The sequence below is a fragment of the Schistocerca piceifrons genome, chromosome 1 (genome assembly GCF_021461385.2).
Source record: "Schistocerca piceifrons isolate TAMUIC-IGC-003096 chromosome 1, iqSchPice1.1, whole genome shotgun sequence".
In the NCBI taxonomy this organism is placed as follows: Eukaryota; Metazoa; Arthropoda; class Insecta; order Orthoptera; family Acrididae; genus Schistocerca; species Schistocerca piceifrons.
The window spans coordinates 1,088,892,513-1,088,914,265 of NC_060138.1; the positions used below are offsets into that span (position 1 = coordinate 1,088,892,513).

At 41.7% G+C, this 21,753-nt stretch overlaps 1 protein-coding gene across 1 annotated transcript in view; it reads right to left on the reverse strand.

The window, feature by feature from the left end:
* The window catches only part of LOC124777829 (serine/threonine-protein phosphatase 6 regulatory ankyrin repeat subunit C-like), a 384,246-nt gene that overhangs the window by 162,989 nt on the left and 199,504 nt on the right, over positions 1–21,753 (reverse strand). Inside the window, exon 10 of the mRNA XM_047253358.1 lies at positions 9,600–9,719. Within this exon, the coding sequence (XP_047109314.1) occupies positions 9,600–9,719 (120 nt within the window). The remainder of the gene's footprint in view (positions 1–9,599; positions 9,720–21,753) is intronic.

Consider the following 21,753-nt stretch of genomic DNA (forward strand, 5'->3'; position numbering starts at 1 on the left):
ATATCACAAATGTAGGGTCATATTCACTAATGTGATAACTCACTTCGAGATCAGCAGTTCCCAAAAGTTGCTGGTTCCACTAGCTGTCAGCCATCATCTTCATTCATGCAGCTGCCATTTGGATGCCCCATTAGCATGGCCATCATTACATAGCCACTGCTACCCCTGCTGATCAAAGCTTGTGATGTCTCTGGCGCAGAGCACCCTATCTTTGGGAACCTTTTTCTTTGGACTAGAGAGTCTGGCATGAACTTTCTGCTCCTAATATGTGTAGGAGCCATAAATCATCGTATGTACAAGTGTTCAATAAGTGTATATTTCATAGTGAAGTCAGATATCTTTTTAACTAATCTCCCGTAATAACCATAGTGGTGACCCCGATACCACTGATGTTTCATCCAGCATTACTTGTGCTTGTTTTCATCATTCACTCACATCATGTGCCAGACTGCATTGTTTATGCCACAACGCGTCTACCTGTGACTATCAGTGCAAGTGTAACAGGCCCCATTAACTCTGCCAATTGAGACCATGAATGGACAAGTGAACTTCCTTCAAACTTGGTTAAAAGTGAACAGCTATATACGCTGAGCCATGCTGGCGGCCACTTAACCTTACCCAGTTCAACATGGCCAACGCCTAGCGTGGCAGCACAACAACAGCCACAACATGGACAGTGCCTGCTGCCTAACTACAACATGGAGGATGTTCCAGTTAAATACAATGAGGTCTATCCTTCATGTACATCGTCACCTTTGGGATGGCTTGGCACATCAGCAAATTTCCAGGATGGTGAATCGAACATTACAATGCACAGGGTACACATTCCCATTTACATAGTGTCGCAGCACCCACCACACACGTCCATTCGGTGAAGCCAGTCGCCTTGACCACGCCAGTTTCCGCGACCATTGCACCATGGTTCCACTATGACCACCTTTCACTAGCTTTCATAATGGCAGTGGCATTCCAGCCCACGCAGGCTCCCAGGTCCGCTGCCCCGTAACTCCACCATGACCACCCACTTTGCCCGCTGTTGCAACGGCACTGGCCGTTGCACCCAAGCCGCGTTCTTCATCAGGTGTGCCAACTGGACACACCTTGCCAACTCATATGCCCCCTGCCACCTCCGTATTATGTGCTGCATGCAGCCGCTGCCCCACCCAGACCTTAGGCAACACACCGTTCACCTCTACCGCACTTTCAGCCTGGGAGGTCTCCTGCTCCATCCACACCAATCTCCAGTTGCTGGTGCAGACTCAATGTGTGTTATCGGGTAGGCTCCCTAAGCTACTTACATTGCAGAAAGACAACCCAAAAATTTGGTTCGGCATAGAGGACCCACCTCCTGGACATCCATGGCATTTCTGATGACAGCGCCTGTTTCGTCTGCCTGGTGAGCCATCCTCATGCACATACAGATCTCATCAGTGACTTGCTCCGTTCACCACCTGCCTCACACAAATATTCGATGGCCAAATCACTGCTCATCGAGTGCCCTTCCCGCCCTCTGGTGGAGGCTGCCCATCACATTACACACAAGGAGCATTCTGATGACCGCACCCCTTGACAACTTTGGCAGTGTCTGCGTGCTCTAATCAATGACCATGCATTGCCTGACGCCGTCTTCGGATGTTGTGGATGGTCAAAATGCCTTCAGATCTGCAGCTTCATCTCCTGTCTCACGTCGCTGACCTACTGGAGGTTCAATTACATATGGTGCATCAGGCTTATGCCATCATTCATCACCAACACCACCTTTCACACACAACGTCTCCACCATCCTAGTGGCACACCTGTGCCCCTAATCTTCATCTATGAGGGGCTGGGAGTAAGAAAATTGGCCCAAGAATATGGTGCCCAATACATCTCCGCAGGAGGAGGCAAACGTGCTGGTCAAGATAGCGATGGAACTCTTCAAGACCATGAAGATGCCAGTTTGGCTATCAAAATTTCTTAAGGCTGTTCCTCCAAAGATTTTGAGAAACTTTGGGTAGAAGAATCAGAAAGTCTCCACAGAAGACTGAGTGGTAATTGACTGGAGATTTGCATCTAACAGCCAAAACCTTTGCAGTGGAGGTCAGTGAGGAAATCTGAGGGCAGTGCAAGAGCAGAGCCTAAGAGTTTATTTATGGCTCTCACAGACTACTGTCAGTGTAATTAAGGCCATTAGAAGTGACAGTGTTACCAAGCTGATAGTCGAAAGTGTTGCAGGTAAACCCTCAACACAGTAAGGGAACAAATTCTGCCTTGAGTTGCCTCCTGTGCAGAGAGGAGGTGGCTGTGGCCCTGTTTCAGGATTCCTACTAATAAAAATTGGGAATGGCCTTGGTGGAACTGGAGGTTAGTTGATTTATGCTTTATAAAAAGTAATACATTTATGTCAAGAATGGCATTTCATACACGCCAATGGTGAACTTCTGTTCCTGGAACTTAGTGACCATCAGGATGAAACTGCATGAGGAAAGGAGCACATGCGAACTTGTATTGGCCTCAGCTTATCTCCCTTGTTAGCATATGCTCCTTCTTCCTAGGAAGTGTCTGGTAGACTGCTTTTTGCAGCTGATACACAACTGCTAATTGGTTGTGATGCCAATGCCCACAGCCTGATGTGGGCAAGCAGCAAAACCAACTGCAGAAGTGAACAACTACTTGAATATCTGTTGGAGAGCTATTTAGAGATCTTGAATAAGGGCAGGGAAACCATCTTCAGGAACAGAAGAAGGGAAGAAGTAACTCACATAACTTTTGGGTCCTTCTTTATGGGTAGTTGTGTCAAACAGTGTCATGTGGTGATGGGGCCATCCTCATCAGATAATTTTGGGGTTGAAATGGGTGTTGAGCATACCTTGGCCTATAGGGACCCATTAACAACAGAGTGGAACTCACATAGGAAACATGTAAACTCATGTTCATCTTAAGTCAAAACTTCAATAAGAAATCTCGTAGATTTAGAGGAAACGGAAGATGACATGACGTATGCCATCATGATTTCATACTTAAAAATTACCCAATTACCAAAAAAATGCACCCTCCAGCAAGTATCTAGGTGGGACAATAATCTGAAAATGCAAACGAAGCAGATAAAAAGAGTATTCAACTCTGCAAGAAGAAAGGACAATGGGTAAAATATTGGGAGGCACTTGCCAAACACAAACTTACTATCAAGGAAGTGAAACTATCATTCTGGAGCATATTCTGTGAGGTGGTGGAAAATACAGCTATCAGGGACAGACTTCACAAAATCCTCACAAGAATCCCAACAAATCCTGCAGGCACACTAAGTAAGTAGGATGGTGGGTATACAAGGTCGTACATGAGATGCTGCATGTGCTCCTCCAGACTTACTTCCCTCACTGCACGCTGATGTATGACACAGACCAAGATTCAGTGCCTGTCAAGTACTGGTTTACAAATAACCATCAGGAGAACTGAGAACCTATCAGAGAATGTAATAACTCCAAGAAAATCCAGTGGGCAGTGTCAATATTTCAGCTATTCAAGTCACCAGGCTCAGATGGAATTTTTCTGGCTCTATTGCACCAAGCAGGAGAGGTGTTAATCAGAATCCTATATAGACTGTTTATAGTCAGTCTAGCAGCAGGAGTTATTTCTAATGCTTGGAAAAAAAATGGAGATGATCATATGTCTTCAGTGGGTGGGAGGTCCCAAGAAGGAAGTTCGGCCGCTGAAGTGCAAGTCTTATTGACTGCAACACCACATTGGGCAACTTGCGCATTGACAGTGGGGATGAAATGATAATGAGGATAGCACAACACCCAGTCCCTCAGGGTAGAAAATCTCCCACCCCAGCCGGGAATCAAACCAGGGCCCCCGTGCATGGCATTCCAACGCGCAGACCATTCAGCTAATGGGGTGGACTAATGCTTGGAAGACTGTGAAGGTTGATTTTATTCTGAAGCCAGGGAGAAGTGATCATACCAAGAGTAAGGACATGAGACTAATCAGCCTGTCCTCCTTTCTTTTAAAGACATTAGAAAAACTTGTTAATGTGTACATTTGAGAAAGAGGGTTAACAGAGGTTCTGTTGCATGAAAACCAAAAAGCATATCAATTGGACAAAGCAATCAATTGGACAAATCATTTGAAATAGCACTTCACCAACTTCTTGTGAGGTGAGAAAAACTCTACACTTTAAGAAAATTGCTGTCTGCAGCTTCCTGAATATTGAGGTGCCATTTTGGCAATACAACTTTCAAATTCATGGTTAGAGCTGCAGAAGAGCAAGGCACTAAATGCAGGTGGATTAAGACACTACTGAGCTGATAAAATGCAGGAGACACCATGATGAATGAGAAAATGGTGATCAACACCACCAGAGCTTGACCGTAGCAGGGGTTTTGTTCCTACTGCTGTGAAAGCTGATGGTGAATGAATTCATGAAAGCATTATGTACTAGAGGTTGCTTTTACCAAGAATATTCATTTGATTTAGTCATAGTAATACTTTGCAAATTTGCAAGTATCATTAGAATGGTGTCACAATGTGCTTTGAACATTGTGCAAAACTGGTGTAGTATCATTCACAAGGAAGTATAGACGGGACAAGTACTGACGTCTCAAGTTCTTTGACGAAATTATAACAGTAGAGGGGAGTAACCCTCAATGTGCAACTAACATGTAACCTCACGTAAACAATATAAGTTCTAAGGCAAAAGATGCTCTCACGTTCATTAAAAGGACCTGTCAAAAAAACTGAGGTCTAAGTCCCAGGAGCACGTATTGGATATATGCATCTTAATAAGACCAACAATAATTCATGGGGCTACAATATGGTGGAATAAAGGAGAACAGAATAAGGGTGCTAAGGAGTTTGGGAAGGTGCAGAGCCAATCCAGCCATTATTATTATTATTATTCTCGTGTCAGAAACATACAGGTACATGTACATACATTTTACAGTTATGATTAAATTACTTTTGACCAAAACTTGGCCACTTCCAGTGCATTTTCTGTTGCTTGTTGAAGATAATCTTCTGTACAGGAGACTGGGCACAGTGGACAGCGAAGCATGTGCCGAACTGTCCGTTCTTCTTCACAGTCACACCGAATATCATTTGGATCAGTGTATCCCCATCTTGCCAAGTTAACTTTTGATCTTCCAACTGCAGATCTCAGTCTATTCAGGGACTTCCAAGTTGTCTGTTCCTCATCATGGCCTGGAGTTAAAGCTTCAACAACTCTTTTCCAACCAGAGGGAAGGTAGGTCATAGTCCTCCAAAGTTGTAACCTAGCTTTTTCAGCAGTGGTTCTAAGTTCCTTTGAAGTCCTAAGGAAACATTTCCTTGATTTCAGTTGTTGCAGATGCGGTTCATGCCCATACAGATGATGGGCAATTTCCTGTTCCACTGCCTTTCTTTCCTTGTTCGCAGCCATCTCTCTTTGAACAGGTGGTGGTGCTATTCCTGTGAGGTGGTAAAGCAATTCGACTGGAGTGGATTTCAAGCAACCTGTTACAATTCTGCAGGTTTCATTGAGAGCTACATCCACCTGTTTGGCATGAGTTGAATTATACCAAACAGGACAGGCATACTCTGCAGCAGAATAGCATAGTGTCATTGCAGATGTTCAAAATGTTTCAGGTTGACTACCCCACTGTGATCCGGCCAGTTTCCGTATGAGGTTGTTCCTGGTGGAAACTTTTGACTTGCATTTCATACAGTGCTTTTTAATGTGAGAGATCTTTCAAGTGTCACTCTTAGGTATTTTGGAGTCTTGCAGTGTTCCTGTTCGACCACTGACCATACTATTTTCAACTTGCGAGTGGCTTCCTTGTTTCTCAAATGAAAAGCACACACTTGGGCCTTTGAAGTGTTTGGTTTAAGCTGGTTTGTGTTGTGGTATCTGGATAGATCTTCAAGGGCATTTGTGAGGTTGTTCTCCACTGATTCAAAATCTGTGCTCTGGGTGGCTAGAGTGAGGTTGTCAGCATATAAGAGGCTCCTGGTGTTTGGGGCTATAGGTTGGTTGTTCATGTACACTCCTGGAAATTGAAATAAGAACACCGTGAATTCATTGTCCCAGGAAGGGGAAACTTTATTGACACATTCCTGGGGTCAGGTACATCACATGATCACACTGACAGAACCACAGGTACATAGACACAGGCAACAGAGCATGCACAATGTCGGCACTAGTACAGTGTATATCCACCTTTCGCAGCAATGCAGGCTGCTATTCTCCCATGGAGACGATCGTAGAGATGCTGGATGTAGTCCTGTGGAACGGCTTGCCATGCCATTTCCACCTGGCGCCTCAGTTGGACCAGCGTTCGTGCTGGACGTGCAGACCGTGTGAGACGACGCTTCATCCAGTCCCAAACATGCTCAATGGGGGACAGATCCGGAGATCTTGCTGGCCAGGGTAGTTGACTTACACCTTCTAGAGCACGTTGGGTGGCACGGGATACATGCGGACGTGCATTGTCCTGTTGGAACAGCAAGTTCCCTTGCCGGTCTAGGAATGGTAGAACGATGGGTTCGATGACGGTTTGGATGTACCGTGCACTATTCAGTGTCCCCTCGACAATCACCAGTGGTGTACGGCCAGTGTAGGAGATCGCTCCCCACACCATGATGCCGGGTGTTGGCCCTGTGTGCCTCGGTCATATGCAGTCCTGATTGTGGCGCTCACCTGCACGGCGCCAAACATGCATACGACCATCATTGGCACCAAGGCAGAAGCGACTCTCATCGCTGAAGGCGACACGTCTCCATTCGTCCCTCCATTCACGCCTGTCGCAACACCACTGGAGGCGGGCTGCACGATGTTGGGGTGTGAGCGGAAGACGGCCTAACAGTGTGCGGGACCATAGCCCAGCTTCATGGAGACGGTTGCGAATGGTCCTCGCCGATACCCCAGGAGCAACAGTGTCCCTAATTTGCTGGGAAGTGGCGGTGCAGTCCCCTACGGCACTGCGTAGGATCCTACGGTCTTGGCGTGCATCCGTGCGTCGCTGCGGTCCGGTCCCAGGTCGACGGGCACGTGCACCTTCCGCCAACCACTGGCGACAACATCGATGTACTGTGGAGACCTCACGTCCCACTTGTTGAGCAATTCGGCGGTACGTCCACCCGGCCTCCCGCATGCCCACTATACGCCCTCTCTCAAAGTCCGTCAACTGCACATACGGTTCACGTCCACGCTGTCGCGGCATGCTACCAGTGTTAAAGACTGCGATGGAGCTCCGTATGCCACGGCAAACTGGCTGACACTGACGGCGGCGGTGCACAAATGCTGCGCAGCTAGCGCCATTCGACGGCCAACACCGCGGTTCCTGGTGTGTCCGCTGTGCCGTGCGTGTGATCATTGCTTGTACAGCCCTCTCGCAGTGTCCGGAGCAAGTATGGTGGGTCTGACACACCTGTGTCAATGTGTTCTTTTTTCCATTTCCAGAAGTGTATATATTAAACAGAATTTGAGCCAAAACACTTCCTTGTGCTTCCTTGTGAGAGGCCACTCTTCTGTAGTCTCCATCGACTACACTGTCCTTGAAAGTCAACGAAGAACCTGTGATTCTACAGTCATAATAATTGGTATTAGGAGCATACAGACTACTTGGATGGAGACCATGCTAGACATGCCCCCATTACATCTTTGGGTTGTAGGGGAGGCAATATCAGGGGTATAAAGTCTAAAAATGGGAAACCTTTAGGATATCCAGCATCCTGCACTAATATAATCAATGTAGTAAATGTAGGAATGGCTGGGAAAATGACAGCTGACTATACAACAGCTTCCAGGAGCTTCAATAAACCTTTCAGTGTAACAATTCGAAGTAAGGAGCAGCAGAAGAATGAACAATACTACCATTCTGGAGACAAAGTCTAGTTTACAGTAAGACTGAATACAGGTGGAGGTGCTGGGGCTAGGGTGTTGGATTGCAGCCTAGAATAAAGAGCACAATCTCTCTAACGAAACTGGCCATAGTATTTCAGGCAGAGTTGTTGCAGAATGCCATGAATCGCTTGTGAGGCCAGGGGAAAGCAACAGGGTAAATTCACTGTGTGTTTCTTATCACTCAGGAATTAGTGGTAATGAACAAATTGATAGGCTGGCCAGGGCAGAAGCAATGACTCCATTTGTTGGACTAGGAACTGTCTTAACCTGCACTAAGTTTCTGTTAAAACTAAAATTTTGTAGCTGGACCAGGAGGCAGCACATAGAATATTGGACTAAAATCCCACACAAAAACAAGTCAGGCTAATATGTCAGAACCACAGTTTAATAGAATTTATGCAATCATGAGGTTGAATAGGAAGCAGATTAAACTCAAGACTAATGACTGACTACGAGAATTTCAGGAAACACCTGCATATAGTGGGTATAGAGCAAGAAGCCCCCAAGTCAAGACTATCCAGTGTGAAGCACTAGACTCCAAATGACACAGAATATTTGGGACCATTAATTTCTCAGAAACTGTGTGTGATCACTCTTTAAGGGCACTGGCTGACTTTACTAGAATGATACAGATAGAGACTGTACCATCAACCCAATTTTGGTGTGGGCAACAGTGGGCTAAGACCACTGTTGTTCTGTGCCACTAAGTAAATCAGATCCACAGGATGTGAGATTAAGATAACAGTATCAGAAACTTGAACTGTAGTAAGTTCAGTGTAACCTAACATGTTTCATTCAGTGTCTTGGTGACATATCATCAGACAGTTTCATATTATAACATAGCACTACCGGCAGGGATGTAGGTTGATGTTACTAAGTGATAATGTATAGTTTCCAGTTGCTTCGCCATCATTATAAAGAACTGTATAATTTGTTACCTTCTGGTTTTTAATTAACTTTGTCCTCGAATTTCTGAGCATTACAAATGGATATTTGGAAGTTGTAGTGGTTTATGTTTTGTGATTAGTTTCATTCAGTATTGCCTATGTACTAGTAAAGACAGAACCCAGAAAATATGACCTGTCTATGGATGATACTGATTTCCCTTACACTTGATGCTAATTAAAATTGTAAATACACATCCTAAATTAAATATCACTGATGTGACACAACAAAATCTTTATGTAGCAATGGTATCACCTTTCATAGTCCTCCAGATGACAAGGTTATTGTATTCTGTAAAAAGGTATAGAAAGTATGCAAGCACAAAATTGTGATATACATTAAGGATCATTCTGTTTTAGCTCACTAAATCCATCCTCCCCTTTCCTTTCATATTATACATTCTTGGGTAAATGCTCTGTGTTCTACACAACAAAAATGCTGTTCGAGAGGTAACACACTGACCAATGCATTCATTGTGGCAAGATGAACCCGTTACATACATTTTATGCAGCCACATCTATTACAACAGATTCCACCAAGCAAATGGGTGTACTGTAATGCAAAATCTTTTATCATGCAGAAACAGCCAATAAAAAATTCAAAATACCAGTAACAAATATTTGTGTTCTCCAGTTCCCCATCATCATTTCAATTATGTTCAGTAATTGCATTATATATTTAATGTATCTAAATATTAAAATGCCTGCATAATTAAACATTAAGTTCTTTAAACTACGTTATACTCTATGCTCAAGCCAATGAAAGAATACATTAGTCAAAAATTAAAATACTGTACTCCGTGATTTCCAGTCAGTGCAGCATAATGAAGAGGTGTCCTGCCCTGATGATCCATAATGTCTAGTCTCATACCTTGTTCAATCTGTTCTTTAGCAAATGCTATGACTTGAGGTGGTACCTGCAATGAAACAATAAATATAATCAATTTTCTTGGGTCTTGAGTGATAATGAATTTCTCTCTCTCTCTCTCTCTCTCTCTCTCTCTGTCTCTCTCTCTCTCTCTCTGTCTCTCTCTCTCTCTCTCTTGTGGAATGAGTCAATAAATGGAATATAAATATCAATCCATAAACAGCAATGCCTACAACAGTAACAATCCAGTAGTGGTAATGAACTTTACAAATAGTAGTGTTCAACATTACTTTTCTTTTTTACCACCTTAGATTCAAATACCAGTTATCACGGATTATTATATTTATTTATTTATTGCTTATTTAGCCTGGCCAGATTAGGGCCTTAAGGCACTCTCTTGCATTTGACACCCGGAACAACACATACCAAAAATAAAAAAAAACACTTAAATAACAATAATAATATTAATAACCATAATCATAATAATTGAAATTTATCATATTAATAATAATAATAATAGTAACAGTAAATGGGATTTAGAATGATACAGATTAGTTTAGCATATTTGAAGCCATGTTTACTGCTACCAGAAGTGGAGGGGATAAAGAAAGAGAAGAAGACTGAAATGATCGTGACAGTGGCTGTTAGGGAAGGAAAGGATATAAACAGAGAGCTCTGCTGACAAGGGGTAGGGAAAAGTTGTCAGGGAGCAGACTGACAAGGGTGAGCTATGTAGACTATCAGATAGACAGCTATTGTGACTGAAGGTGGACAATTAGCTGTCTTTAGAAGTTAAGAAGGAATTTAATTTCTTTTATATGTTGATGAAGCTTGTTCCAAAGCTGTGTTCATGGCACAGAAAATGATTTAGAGAACATGTTAGCGTTATGTGATGATACAGAGAGGATTTTACTTTGTTGAGAATATGTATTTCTGCTATGCTGTTCAGATAGTAGTGTAAGAGTTGAAGACTATAGAGGGAGTGCAATGATTCAGAAAACACAGAGTATAATAGTCTCTATACTTATTGGCGTTCAGCCATGATAACTGTTAGTAGAGTGATATGGCTGAAAAAGCGCACATCACAAATGTACTGTATACAAGCATTCATTACCAGTTCCAGACTGCATGAACTTTCATACAATAGTCCTTAGAGAATAGCATCACCATAGTCAAGTATTGGGAATAGTCGTTTCTTTATAAGCTCAAAAGGAAATGCTTTCTTTATATTTCTGCAATGAGGGATGTAACACTGACACCTTCTTACAGACTGCAGTCGTGTGTTCAGACTGGTATAAGTGATGGTCCAGAATTATCCCCAAGAAGAAGAAAATGTTATTTCAGTGCTATTTAGGATTAATGGTGGAAGAGATTCTCTGATCTGAGGGGTAATAAGTCTCCTGTGAGTGACTAAGATTGCTTACATTTTACATGGTTTAAGTTTCAAACCTACATTCTTCACACATTCTGATGGGGCAAGTAAATCACAATTTACACATTGGATAGCTGTGCACAGATTTGTTGGACTTGCACTGAGATATAACTGAAGGTCGTCAGCTTACAGGTGATATTTGCAGTGGAAGAGAATAGTTGACACATCATTAACATAATATATTATAATGAGAAGATTAATGGCCTCAATACTGATCTTTCTGTTCTGTGTGGACCCCTGATACTACATCCTTCCATTGCAATCTTTTTGTTCCAATCATTACACACTATTGGAGAGATGTAATGTATGATTAGAACCTTCTGTACATCACCTGCAGAAAAATTTTGACTTTCGAGATAGCAGGTAGAATGTCCAAGTCAACAGCTTCAAAAGCTTTGCTGAAATCCAAAAAGCACATAGTAGCCACCTGTTGTTTGTCCATAGCCCACTTCAGTTCATCAGTCACTTCGATAAGAGCAGTTGTCATGAAGTGATTTTGCTGGAAACCACACTGGTATTCATCTAAAAGCTTATTTGATGTTAAATAATTAGCAATTATGTAATTGAATGAGGAGGGGAAGGAAAGGGAAGGAACTGACTATATCAGCTGCATCAGGGTTTTGCATGGAATCAGTGGCAATGAATGAAAATGTGTGCCAGACCGACTTGCTGGGCTTACTAGGCAGTTGCATTAACCACTATGCCATCCAGACACAGTGTTTATCACAGATGATCAGACTATATTCGTATGCTCCCTGGGTGACTCACCTCCCTACCCAATGCCACCTATCTGAATTTACTGTCCATGTCCTCCATGCTCGTTAATTTTTTAGATTCCCACGGGAGCTCAAATGAAATGTGCATCTGCACTGAAGGTTAAAAATGACTTATTTTAGGCAGTAGGAGATCACAGAGAAAATTTACCATTTGCACTGTAACATTATCATGTCCTGCAGCTCACAAATGATTTTGTGCAATTGACTTCCTGACTGTGTTAGGGGTACCAGCTACAGAACAGTTTTCATTTCTACCAACTACTTATACTTTAAGGGAATTAACAGTTTGCACCCTTGTGTGATGGTCAAGTAAAGATATTAGCGTGGTGCAATACTCATTTAGATCTTCAACAGTTGCAGATTTGGCTTTACTTATTCTTAGACCTTGCAGATTTTCCCATGGAACTGTAGGTTATTGGAAGTCCTCAGTTCGAGAGTGAACATACCTGAGCACTGCATTCCTCACAGATTGACTATCTCGGTTGTGTAGTTAATTGTAGGTGAGATGATTATCAGACATCAGGTGCCATTTGTGCCATATCCTGTGCTGTGTCTCTGATATTCACAAGGTGTTTGAGCTGGTCTGTAAGCCATGGTGCTGGTTTTCTCATTACTCTTACTAATTTTAGAGGAGCGTGTTTATCAAATAAATTACTGAGTCTCTTATTGAATGTAGATATACATTATTTCTGTCAAAGTTATTTCCTGCTCTTGTATGCAAAGAAATATCATAAGCGTCAGCTGTAAGCTCAAACATATTCATGAGCTTAAAATCCCTAAAAGTCTCAACTTGTGGTTTGTTATTTGACCATTGCAATGAGTATGCCATGAATATTACAACATGAGCAGACAAACTAGGTGCAGAAATCTGATCAATGCAAATTATAGTAGCCAGAGATTTGGTTGTGAATACAGCAATCAACAGATGAGTGTTTGCTGCATGGTGAGTAGGCTCAAGTGGAATCAGAGTAAGGTTTGAGCGGGAATGTAAGATGTTTAGAGCAGTTGTTTAGAAGATTTATGTTAATATTTCCAGTTACAATTACATGTTCATATGAAGGTGCAGCACTTGATAGTGCAGAGTCAAAGCTTGGGAGCTGTTCAGCTTTAGACATATTGTGTAATACACATATGAGACACTGTCTGTTGAGCAATTTAATTTCAATGACATGTATTTGGGCTGATTGTCCTCATTTTTAGATTTGAGCATGGTCTTGGGGAGCAAGCTTGTACTTGCCACTCAACCCCATCATCTGTTACATCTGTCATGTCTCAGAAAAATTTAACCACTGAGACTCATGGAACTGGAATGGATATTCAGATTCAGCCATGTCTCTGAAAGGAGTACAACATGAAAGATGAGTTCCTGAAACATGCAGTGCAGCTCCATCAGGTTGGCCACACTTTAGTGTGAACAAGCTGTAGGGTAGAGCTATCATGGGGTGTTTCCACTATGAACCAGCGCGTAAAGAGAATGGCTGTCCCAGAGTCAGTCATAGCTCAGCACCTTGCAGAATGCACGGGGGTGGGGCGTAGGGAACTGTAAACAGGCAGGTTGTAAATGGGAGAAAGAGGTCGAAGGAAGAGGAAGTTCGAAGGTCAGGGAAGCTTGTCTGAAACAAAGCGTGAAGGTTGAATCTGCTTAAATTTTCTGGAGATCAATAGAACATGGCAACAAGATTAGCAGTGTATGGTAGTATGAGAAAATTGTAATAAAAGAGTGATTATGCTGAAAATAATAATGTACAAGGAAACTGTTAAAGCAACAGATTATACTAAAACAGGAATAAAGTGATAATGTAAAAGGAAACAGTAAGAGCAGTCGAGAAACCGAATATTTAAGTTTATGTTGCTAATGAATAAAATTATAATTTGGCAGTAAATGAGTCAGCTGAATCAAAACTCTGTGAGAATATGAAGTAATAGTGAAATAATGACTATACGGGTGTTGCAAATATGAAAACTGAACAAAGAATTATAGCTAGCACTAAAAGTAAACCTACACAAACAAATGATGGTATTTGGAAACTATTTCCAAAGAAAGTACTACAAAATAAAATGTTTCTTTAAAAATATCGTTTTGGGCTCTCACAGCTTAAGAACTTTCAGCATTGCAGCATAACAGCAATTGTAAGTACCGAAATAATTATGAAAAATCCGCCTCGATTGCACAAACTACCTGGTGTTTACCTAGGTTTCAGCGTGGCTTATAAATTCTATGTCACTGCTCACTGAGTGCTTTTCCACAGCTGTCTTTATGATTACCCTGCCACCCCTGGTCCACACATTCTGCAACCTGAACTGAGAGATTGCACTGTCCAATACTTTCATACTTTCAGATGTAAGATCATCACGTTTGGTGACTCCTGATTTAGCTAATTTCTTCTTTGCACCAAACACTTCACAGTGTTTCTGAACGGCATAAATTACTATTATATGTCCAGATGCTGCAGAAATATAGTGTGCCACCTGACCTCACTATGGAAATTGAATAGCTGACGCAAAATTACTGTTAACAGCTGTGGCACCACTAGCCAGATGGTGCTTGCCAGCGTGAGTGCCATCTGATGTGGCCACACCTTCCAAAATCCTGTATATGAGCCAGCCCAAGGTCAGTCTTAGACAGATGTGATCCTGTAGCAGTGTTTTTACAATGGAATTGCATGCCAGTAAATTTAATAGTTTGGTTCTCACTCAGGACTTGGTTTACAGATGTTTAATCTTTTTCAGACTCTACTGGCTTTACTAGTAACTTGTTTGACTCTGACACTCTGCAAACTTCTTACTTAAAGATAGCACTGCTTTGGGGAACATTCTGTAATGGATCACAATTTATTGTATAAACCAGAGCAAGTCCCTGTTAGTTTTGTGGGTAGATTGTCTTTACAAAAGTGATTTTTGACACAAGCAAATTGGACTTTGAACATTTTGTGACTAGGCATGAGTGTGGGTCTTCAGCCATGGAAGAGCTACAACAGGTACTAATACAAACTATGTGGAGTTATCAAGAGCTAATGGCAGCAATATTACTGACAGCATAAGTGTTAGCAAATGCAGCAGGTATGCCTTCCATGCTACCTGTGTTTATGGCTTTTCCACAATGTGAAGTGTGGAATGCATAGCCACCAACAATTGCAGTTGTATTTTACAGCTTGCCAAATTCCACCACAGAGAGATAAAAGGCCATGTTCTTCTCAGGTGATAATCTCAAGCTGCATCACCTGATACAGAAACTAAGAATCTGTGAGAACTTGAGCTGTGTAGATTATTTTCTTTATTAGAAAAAAAACATTTTTTGATGAAGAAACATGTTATTGCTGCCAGGTTTGAATTTCGTAAATGAAAGCAGGTCCTCAATCAGTCTTATGCAGACTGAGTCACTGAACTACACGAATTAAGTTGGAATTCCACTTTTGAATGTATGTGCGTGCAGATCTAGGTGACTCTCCAATCAGGGACATAATAGTGTGTCTTACTCCCAACTCAAAAGCAAGGAACCATGCAGTGAGGAAATTGGATCATTTTCTGTTGGAAGTAATGTGAGTAACTCAAACCTATGAAACACCCTACATAGCCAGATTTTTCTTGCAATGGAAGAAGACATTGCGGCAATGAGTTATGTGGACACACCACCTCTGGCAGAGCCCTCACTTTCCCCACAAGCTAGACAACCCTGAGGGATGTTTCCCAGATCAATTAAAATATGCAGAAGTTCGGCCCATACATAAAAAAGGCAAACAATATGAATTGGGCAACTATAGGCCAATCTCACTGTTACCAATTTTCTCAAAAATATTTGAAAGATCTGCAAGTGATCAGATCGAAAATCACAATTCACCTAACAGCATTATCTTAGACAATCAATATGGTTTCAGAAAAGGCCGCAGCACAATCCATGCAGTAAATGAATTAGTCACAAAAGTCAGCAGATGTCTTGATGATAGAATGTGTGGGTCAGGCATCTTTTGTGACCTGTCCAAAGCCTTCAACACAGCAAATCATGACCTGCTTCTCCAAAAATTGGCACACTATGGTTTTCAAGGCAAATCTCTTAGCTGGATGTCATAATACTTGGCAAACAGAAAACAAAGAGTACTTATTAACATCAATGGCAAGAAATTTCTCTCTGGCCGGAAAAACACTCAATTAGGTGTTCCACAAGGTTTAATATTAGGGCCACTGCTTTTTCTTTATTATATTAATGAACTCGATAAATTCCACAAATTTATGTCAATCAGCTAGTAGGAGATTTCACCAGTCCAAAATACAGCTTCTGATTTATACATGCTTATTACAGCTACAGGTGTCAGAAATGCACACTAAAATGCTGACTAAAATAATATATTACAATACATTTTTGGTTAAGTTGTACACCAATGATCTTAATTAAAGTGATTACACATTTCGTATCATGACAACAATGTTCAGTTTTTGTTAACTGTGCATCAAACATTTACAATATATACATAAATGGCACATAGGTCCTGTAGCAAATCACCCGCTTTTTTACATTTCTGCTAACCAAATTTATTTATATTTAATAGCACATTATGGGCAAAACTATGGAAAATTCTAATTAATTAAAATTGGCAATTAAACACAGAAAACTTATAATGTAGATGTTGTTTATGATGTGTGCTTACTTTATCCACCATACACTGCCATGCTGACTGTGTAGCTGTCCTGCACAATTACCTATGCTGACTTTAATTAAACATTTGACTCAGTCACCTCTCATTGGCTAATTAAGTACATATAAATATGTAAATAGCTCTGATTTGTCTCCATGAGGGCCCTCATATGATATGTTGTACTTTGCTATAGTTCATTTACTAAGACTGCTATTAAAGATAGAGTTCATTACAAATTCTTTCTTAGTTCAATAACTAATTAGATACACTAATGTGCACAGGAAATCTAATGCACACAGTCAGTCCATCTATCACAAGAAATGTCTTGCTGAGCTCTTGAAGTTTGCGTATCAAACTCTGTTGTAAGTTTTGTGGTTTATGTTGTACATGTGCAGGTGTGTACAATCCTGATTACCCATTGTGCAGAGCACAACAGCCTGCATGATGTCACATTCAGACCTCAGCAAGTTTGACAGCCCCAGGCGTGCAACCTGCAGCAGTCTTTCACAGGTTCCATGCCTACCCAGCCTTCTGATAAAAACCAGAGCTGCTTACAGGCCTGTAGCGGTACTGTGGCACACAGAAAAGCTGCCATGCAGAACCAAAACAAACCACCTCGTGTCTGTTATCTGTTTGTCATGTCATGTCATAGAAGGACATTGCACCACCATAAAGGCTTTGTGAGTTAGATATGTTCAAATGTTCACACCTGGTTTAGGGCATACAACTGATTTTGTACCTCAAATCACCCTTAAGACCATGGCTGCCCTGTGTTTCTTCAAATTTCATCTGGTGCCACTGGCTCTAAAGGACGCCCTCAAAATAGAACTAGACAGACTCACTCATGAAAATATGTTACTGGCTATACCACATTGTCAGTGGGCCTTCACAATGGTAACAGTATCTGAGCCCATTGGTACAATGAGGCTTAGTGATGACTTTCATCTACATACTCCACAAGCCACCATATGTTGTATGCCAGAGGGTATCATGTACCACTACTAGTCATTTCCTTCCCTATTCCACCCACAAATGGAGGAAGAGAAAAACAAGTGTTCATATGGCTAGGAACAAGCCCCAATTTCTCTCGTCTTGTCTTTGCAAGCCCTACATGAAATGTACAATGGCGGCAGTAGTAATTTTGCAGTCTGATGCAAATACCTGTTCTTTAATCTTTATCAAAAGTGTTTCACAAAAAGAACATCATCTTCCTTCCAGTGACTCCCATTCAAGTTCACAAAACATCTCCATAAGATTGGCATGTTAACTGAATCTACTGGCAGTAAATCTAGCAGCAAGCTTCTAAGATGCTTCGATGTCTTAAATTGAGCTGACCTAGTGGAGATCCCAGAATCTCAAGCAGTCAAGAATGGGTTGTACAAGTGTTCTTTCACTCCCAATAAATTGAAGTCAACAATTTACCTTCATTACTCCAATCCTTAGAAGTTCATTCCATTTCATGAGATGATAAATGTACAAGCTGAAGTGGAAACTTGCCTCTTACTAACCAGAGAAGGACTCTTTGCAAAATTAGACTGTGGCACCTTATGTAGTAAAATTGAGCTTGCATAAGAATATTTTCAAATTCCCTGAGACACAGCATCACCTGCCTTCCCTCATGCTCAAGATACCGTATGACCTCTACTATTACAACCAGTTACCTTTTGGAATCTCACCAGCCCCTACCATTTTCCAGCATTTTGTACATCAATTACTACATGGTATTATGATGTGTGTTGCTTACCAAAATGAGATCTTGGTTACACATTTTATGGATGAATTACTTCAAGGCATTCCAAGCTGTGCTGCACGTCATGAAGATATCTTGGTTCAGGTGAGACTCCACAGGGCCACCTTCACAACCTCAAACTCTTTTTGCAGAGTCTGGTGACAAAAGGACTCAAATGCAACCTGTACAAGTTTTCTTTCAGGTAACCATCCTTCACATACTTGGGGTTCACACAATCCGGCGTAATGTACTCGGACGAATGGAAAATTATTTCACAGTGATCAGACTACACGCAGCCACCCATGAAAGTAAAATATCTATAAGAATTCTGTGGAAGGTCAACTATTACGACCACTTCACTGCAAATGTAGCTAAAATCTCTCAGCCAATAAATCAGCTTTGACTCCAAGGTGTATGTTTTGAATGATCACCCTGATGTCAGCAAGCTTTCAGGCTTTGAAAGATTACCACAAGCAGGTACCACACTTGACAGCAAGCACCCCTTGCCTGCCTCTGGCAGTAGGAACAGATAGATCCCCCTATGGAATAGGTACAGTACTGTCCCATATGCTGATGAGCCAAAACATTAAGACCTCCTGCTTAATAGATTGTTTGCCCATCTTTGGAATGAAATATATCACTGCTTGTGTGTATCAGGGATCTGACAGTCTGTTGGTAGGTTTGTGGATGTATGAGGCTTTAGATATCTACACGCAGCTCATGCAATTTGCATAAATAATGGGCCGCTGATTTGTGTATGCAGTGATGGCACCTGATAGGAACCCAGGTGGGTTCCACAGGATTTCCATCAGGCGGATTTTGTCTTTGAGGCATCAACATGAGTTCATTATAAAGCTCCTCAAACCACTGTATCATGGTTCTGGCTCCAAGACGTGAACAGTTATACTGCTGAAAGACGGTTTCGCCATCGGGCAAGCTGTCAAGCATGGAGGGATGCAGGTGGTTCACAGCTGTCAGCATTTCTTCGATTACTATCATAGTCCCATGTAAGTGGAGCAGAATGTCTCCCATAGCATAATACTCCTCCCATCAGTCTGCTTCTGTGGTGCATTGCTCATTTCAAGCCATTGTTCAACTCAATGATGGCATTTGTGGAGACAACCATTGACCTAGTGTAGCAAAGATGTGATTCACCCAAAGAGCCAACACATTTCCACTAATCTACAGTCAAATCCTGATTGTACTGTGCCCACTGCAATCATAACTGATGTAATTGGGTCACAACATGTGAACACATAGGGGTGTGCTCCAAAACACTTTTGTGTGGGTGTGCTCCAAAACACATTTGTGTGCATCAGCATTGTGCTCATTTGGCAGAGATGCCTCAGATCACTACCTATCCTACTTTACATGTCTCCGGACCCCATATTCTGTGAAGAGTCATGGGTAACCAATCAGTCAGTGCCTAGTGATATCTTCACTGTCCTTCTCTCTCTTTCCATAGATGCTCAGGACAGTAGCACATTAACATTTGACCAGCTTCACTGTTTTTGAGATACTCATTCACAGGCACTTTGTAACAATAATCTGCCCTTTGTGAAAGTCACTTATCTCCATGGATTTTCCAATTTGCAACCTATATCTTCACTAGGGTGATCCCCTGCCCATGTCTGATCCATTTATATACTTTTGTTGCGGCATCACGTGCTCACAACACCACCAGGCAGCATCCATGATTGCGGTGATCAGTGGTCATAATGTTTTAGATTATCAGCATACGAGGTGCAATCCAAAATTTTCAGGACTGATGCTGCCATCTGTTGAAAACCTTACCTTTGGACTAATGGTCACCATCACCCTCGAAGTAGTTCCCAACCCACATGTACACACCAGTCCCAGTGCTTCTGCCACTGGTCAAATGTTTTCTGGAAGTCCTGTTCTTTGAGGGTGTTTATCACCACCAGCAATGCTTCTTGAATCCTCTCTAGAATGTCGAACCGACAGCCTTTCGACTTGAGTTTCAGTTTTGGGAATAACGCGAAGTCACAAAGTGTCAAATCTGGCGAGTACGGTGAGTGGGGTACAACCACCACGTTGTTTTTTGCCAAAAAGTTCCTGGTAAGCAAGGATGTGTGACAGGGTGCAATGCCGTGATGCAGCTGCCAGTTCCGTTGACGCCAAAGTTCAGGCTGTCGTCGCTGCACGTTTTCATGGAGCCATTGCAAAACGTCACAGTAGTACATGGAATTCACTGTTTGGTTGGGTGGAATGAATTCTTTGTGCACAATTCCCCAGGTATCAGAGAAAATGATGATCATGCTCTTCACTTTGCTCTTCACCTGTCTCACTTTTGTGGGTCTTGGAGAGCATGGGCTCTTCCACTGGGACAATTGTTGCTTTGTCTCTGGATCGTGCTCTGTCCTCCAAACACTTGTTGAATCATTGCAAGGGTCTCCATAGCACTTTTCCCAAGATTTCCGCAGAATTTGATACACATGCACTGTTCTGTTCGCAAATCCATCATAAAATTGCCACACACCAAACACAGAGTATTACAGAAATTACTGTGGACGCACAACACATCCTCCCAGCTGAATGCCACTCGGCATGACGACTCATCAGATATGCAGCTCTCGCCACCTATTGGTGCAAGTTCTACTACTCCTACTTTCCAGATGGCAGCACCAGTCCCAAAAACTTTGGATTCCACCTCATAAATACCCCAATAGGACAGAGCAATCCGTTACATGTGCTTCTAAGGCCTTTTCTGCCTCCCAGCAACACTTGTAAACAGAATGAGAGACCCTCACGGTCATCTACACACTTTGAACGATAACAGGTGACAGTGTTGCATAATAACATAAATATCACAGCTACAGCACCCTGTCACCTGTTGAACATGTGTACTGTGTGGAATTTTGCCAAGAATTTTCTGACAAGAGGAAACTGATTTGGAAATACAAGTATAAGCACCACTGCAATATATTGTCAATGCTATTAAAATCACAACTGTGAATGTATGAGACTTGAAAAATAATACATACATCAACATCAGCATAAACTAAGTTTGTTTTAACAAAAAAACATAAATATTAATGCTATGTGCCAACACAAATCATCTGCTGAGAAACAGAATTCTGCATTGGTGGTTATGATATTATCTGATTACATGTTTATTGTATGAAAAGTTGGAAACTAGTATTATAAAATATATCATTTGAGTAATACAGTGTGGAAATGACAGGAGTAAATAAAGAAAGGGTCTTGAATGGTGTGTGCCAAAACTGGTGATGTAATTATCTCAAAAAAATTAAGAAAAAGAATTTTACACACATTATGAATGGAGTGAAAGAATATTTAAGTATTTATGCAAAATGATTTTCGGTGGATATATTTAAAATGTTAAGCATAAATGACTGTTTGTAATGAAATGTGGTTGGTTGTATATGGACTCTGACTAGAGCAGCTGGTCATGTGGCTCACTGAGAGCATGGAGAGGATTTTTGGGGGTCTTTTGCTGGTGGATGCTATGAGATGACTACACATGAGTGAGT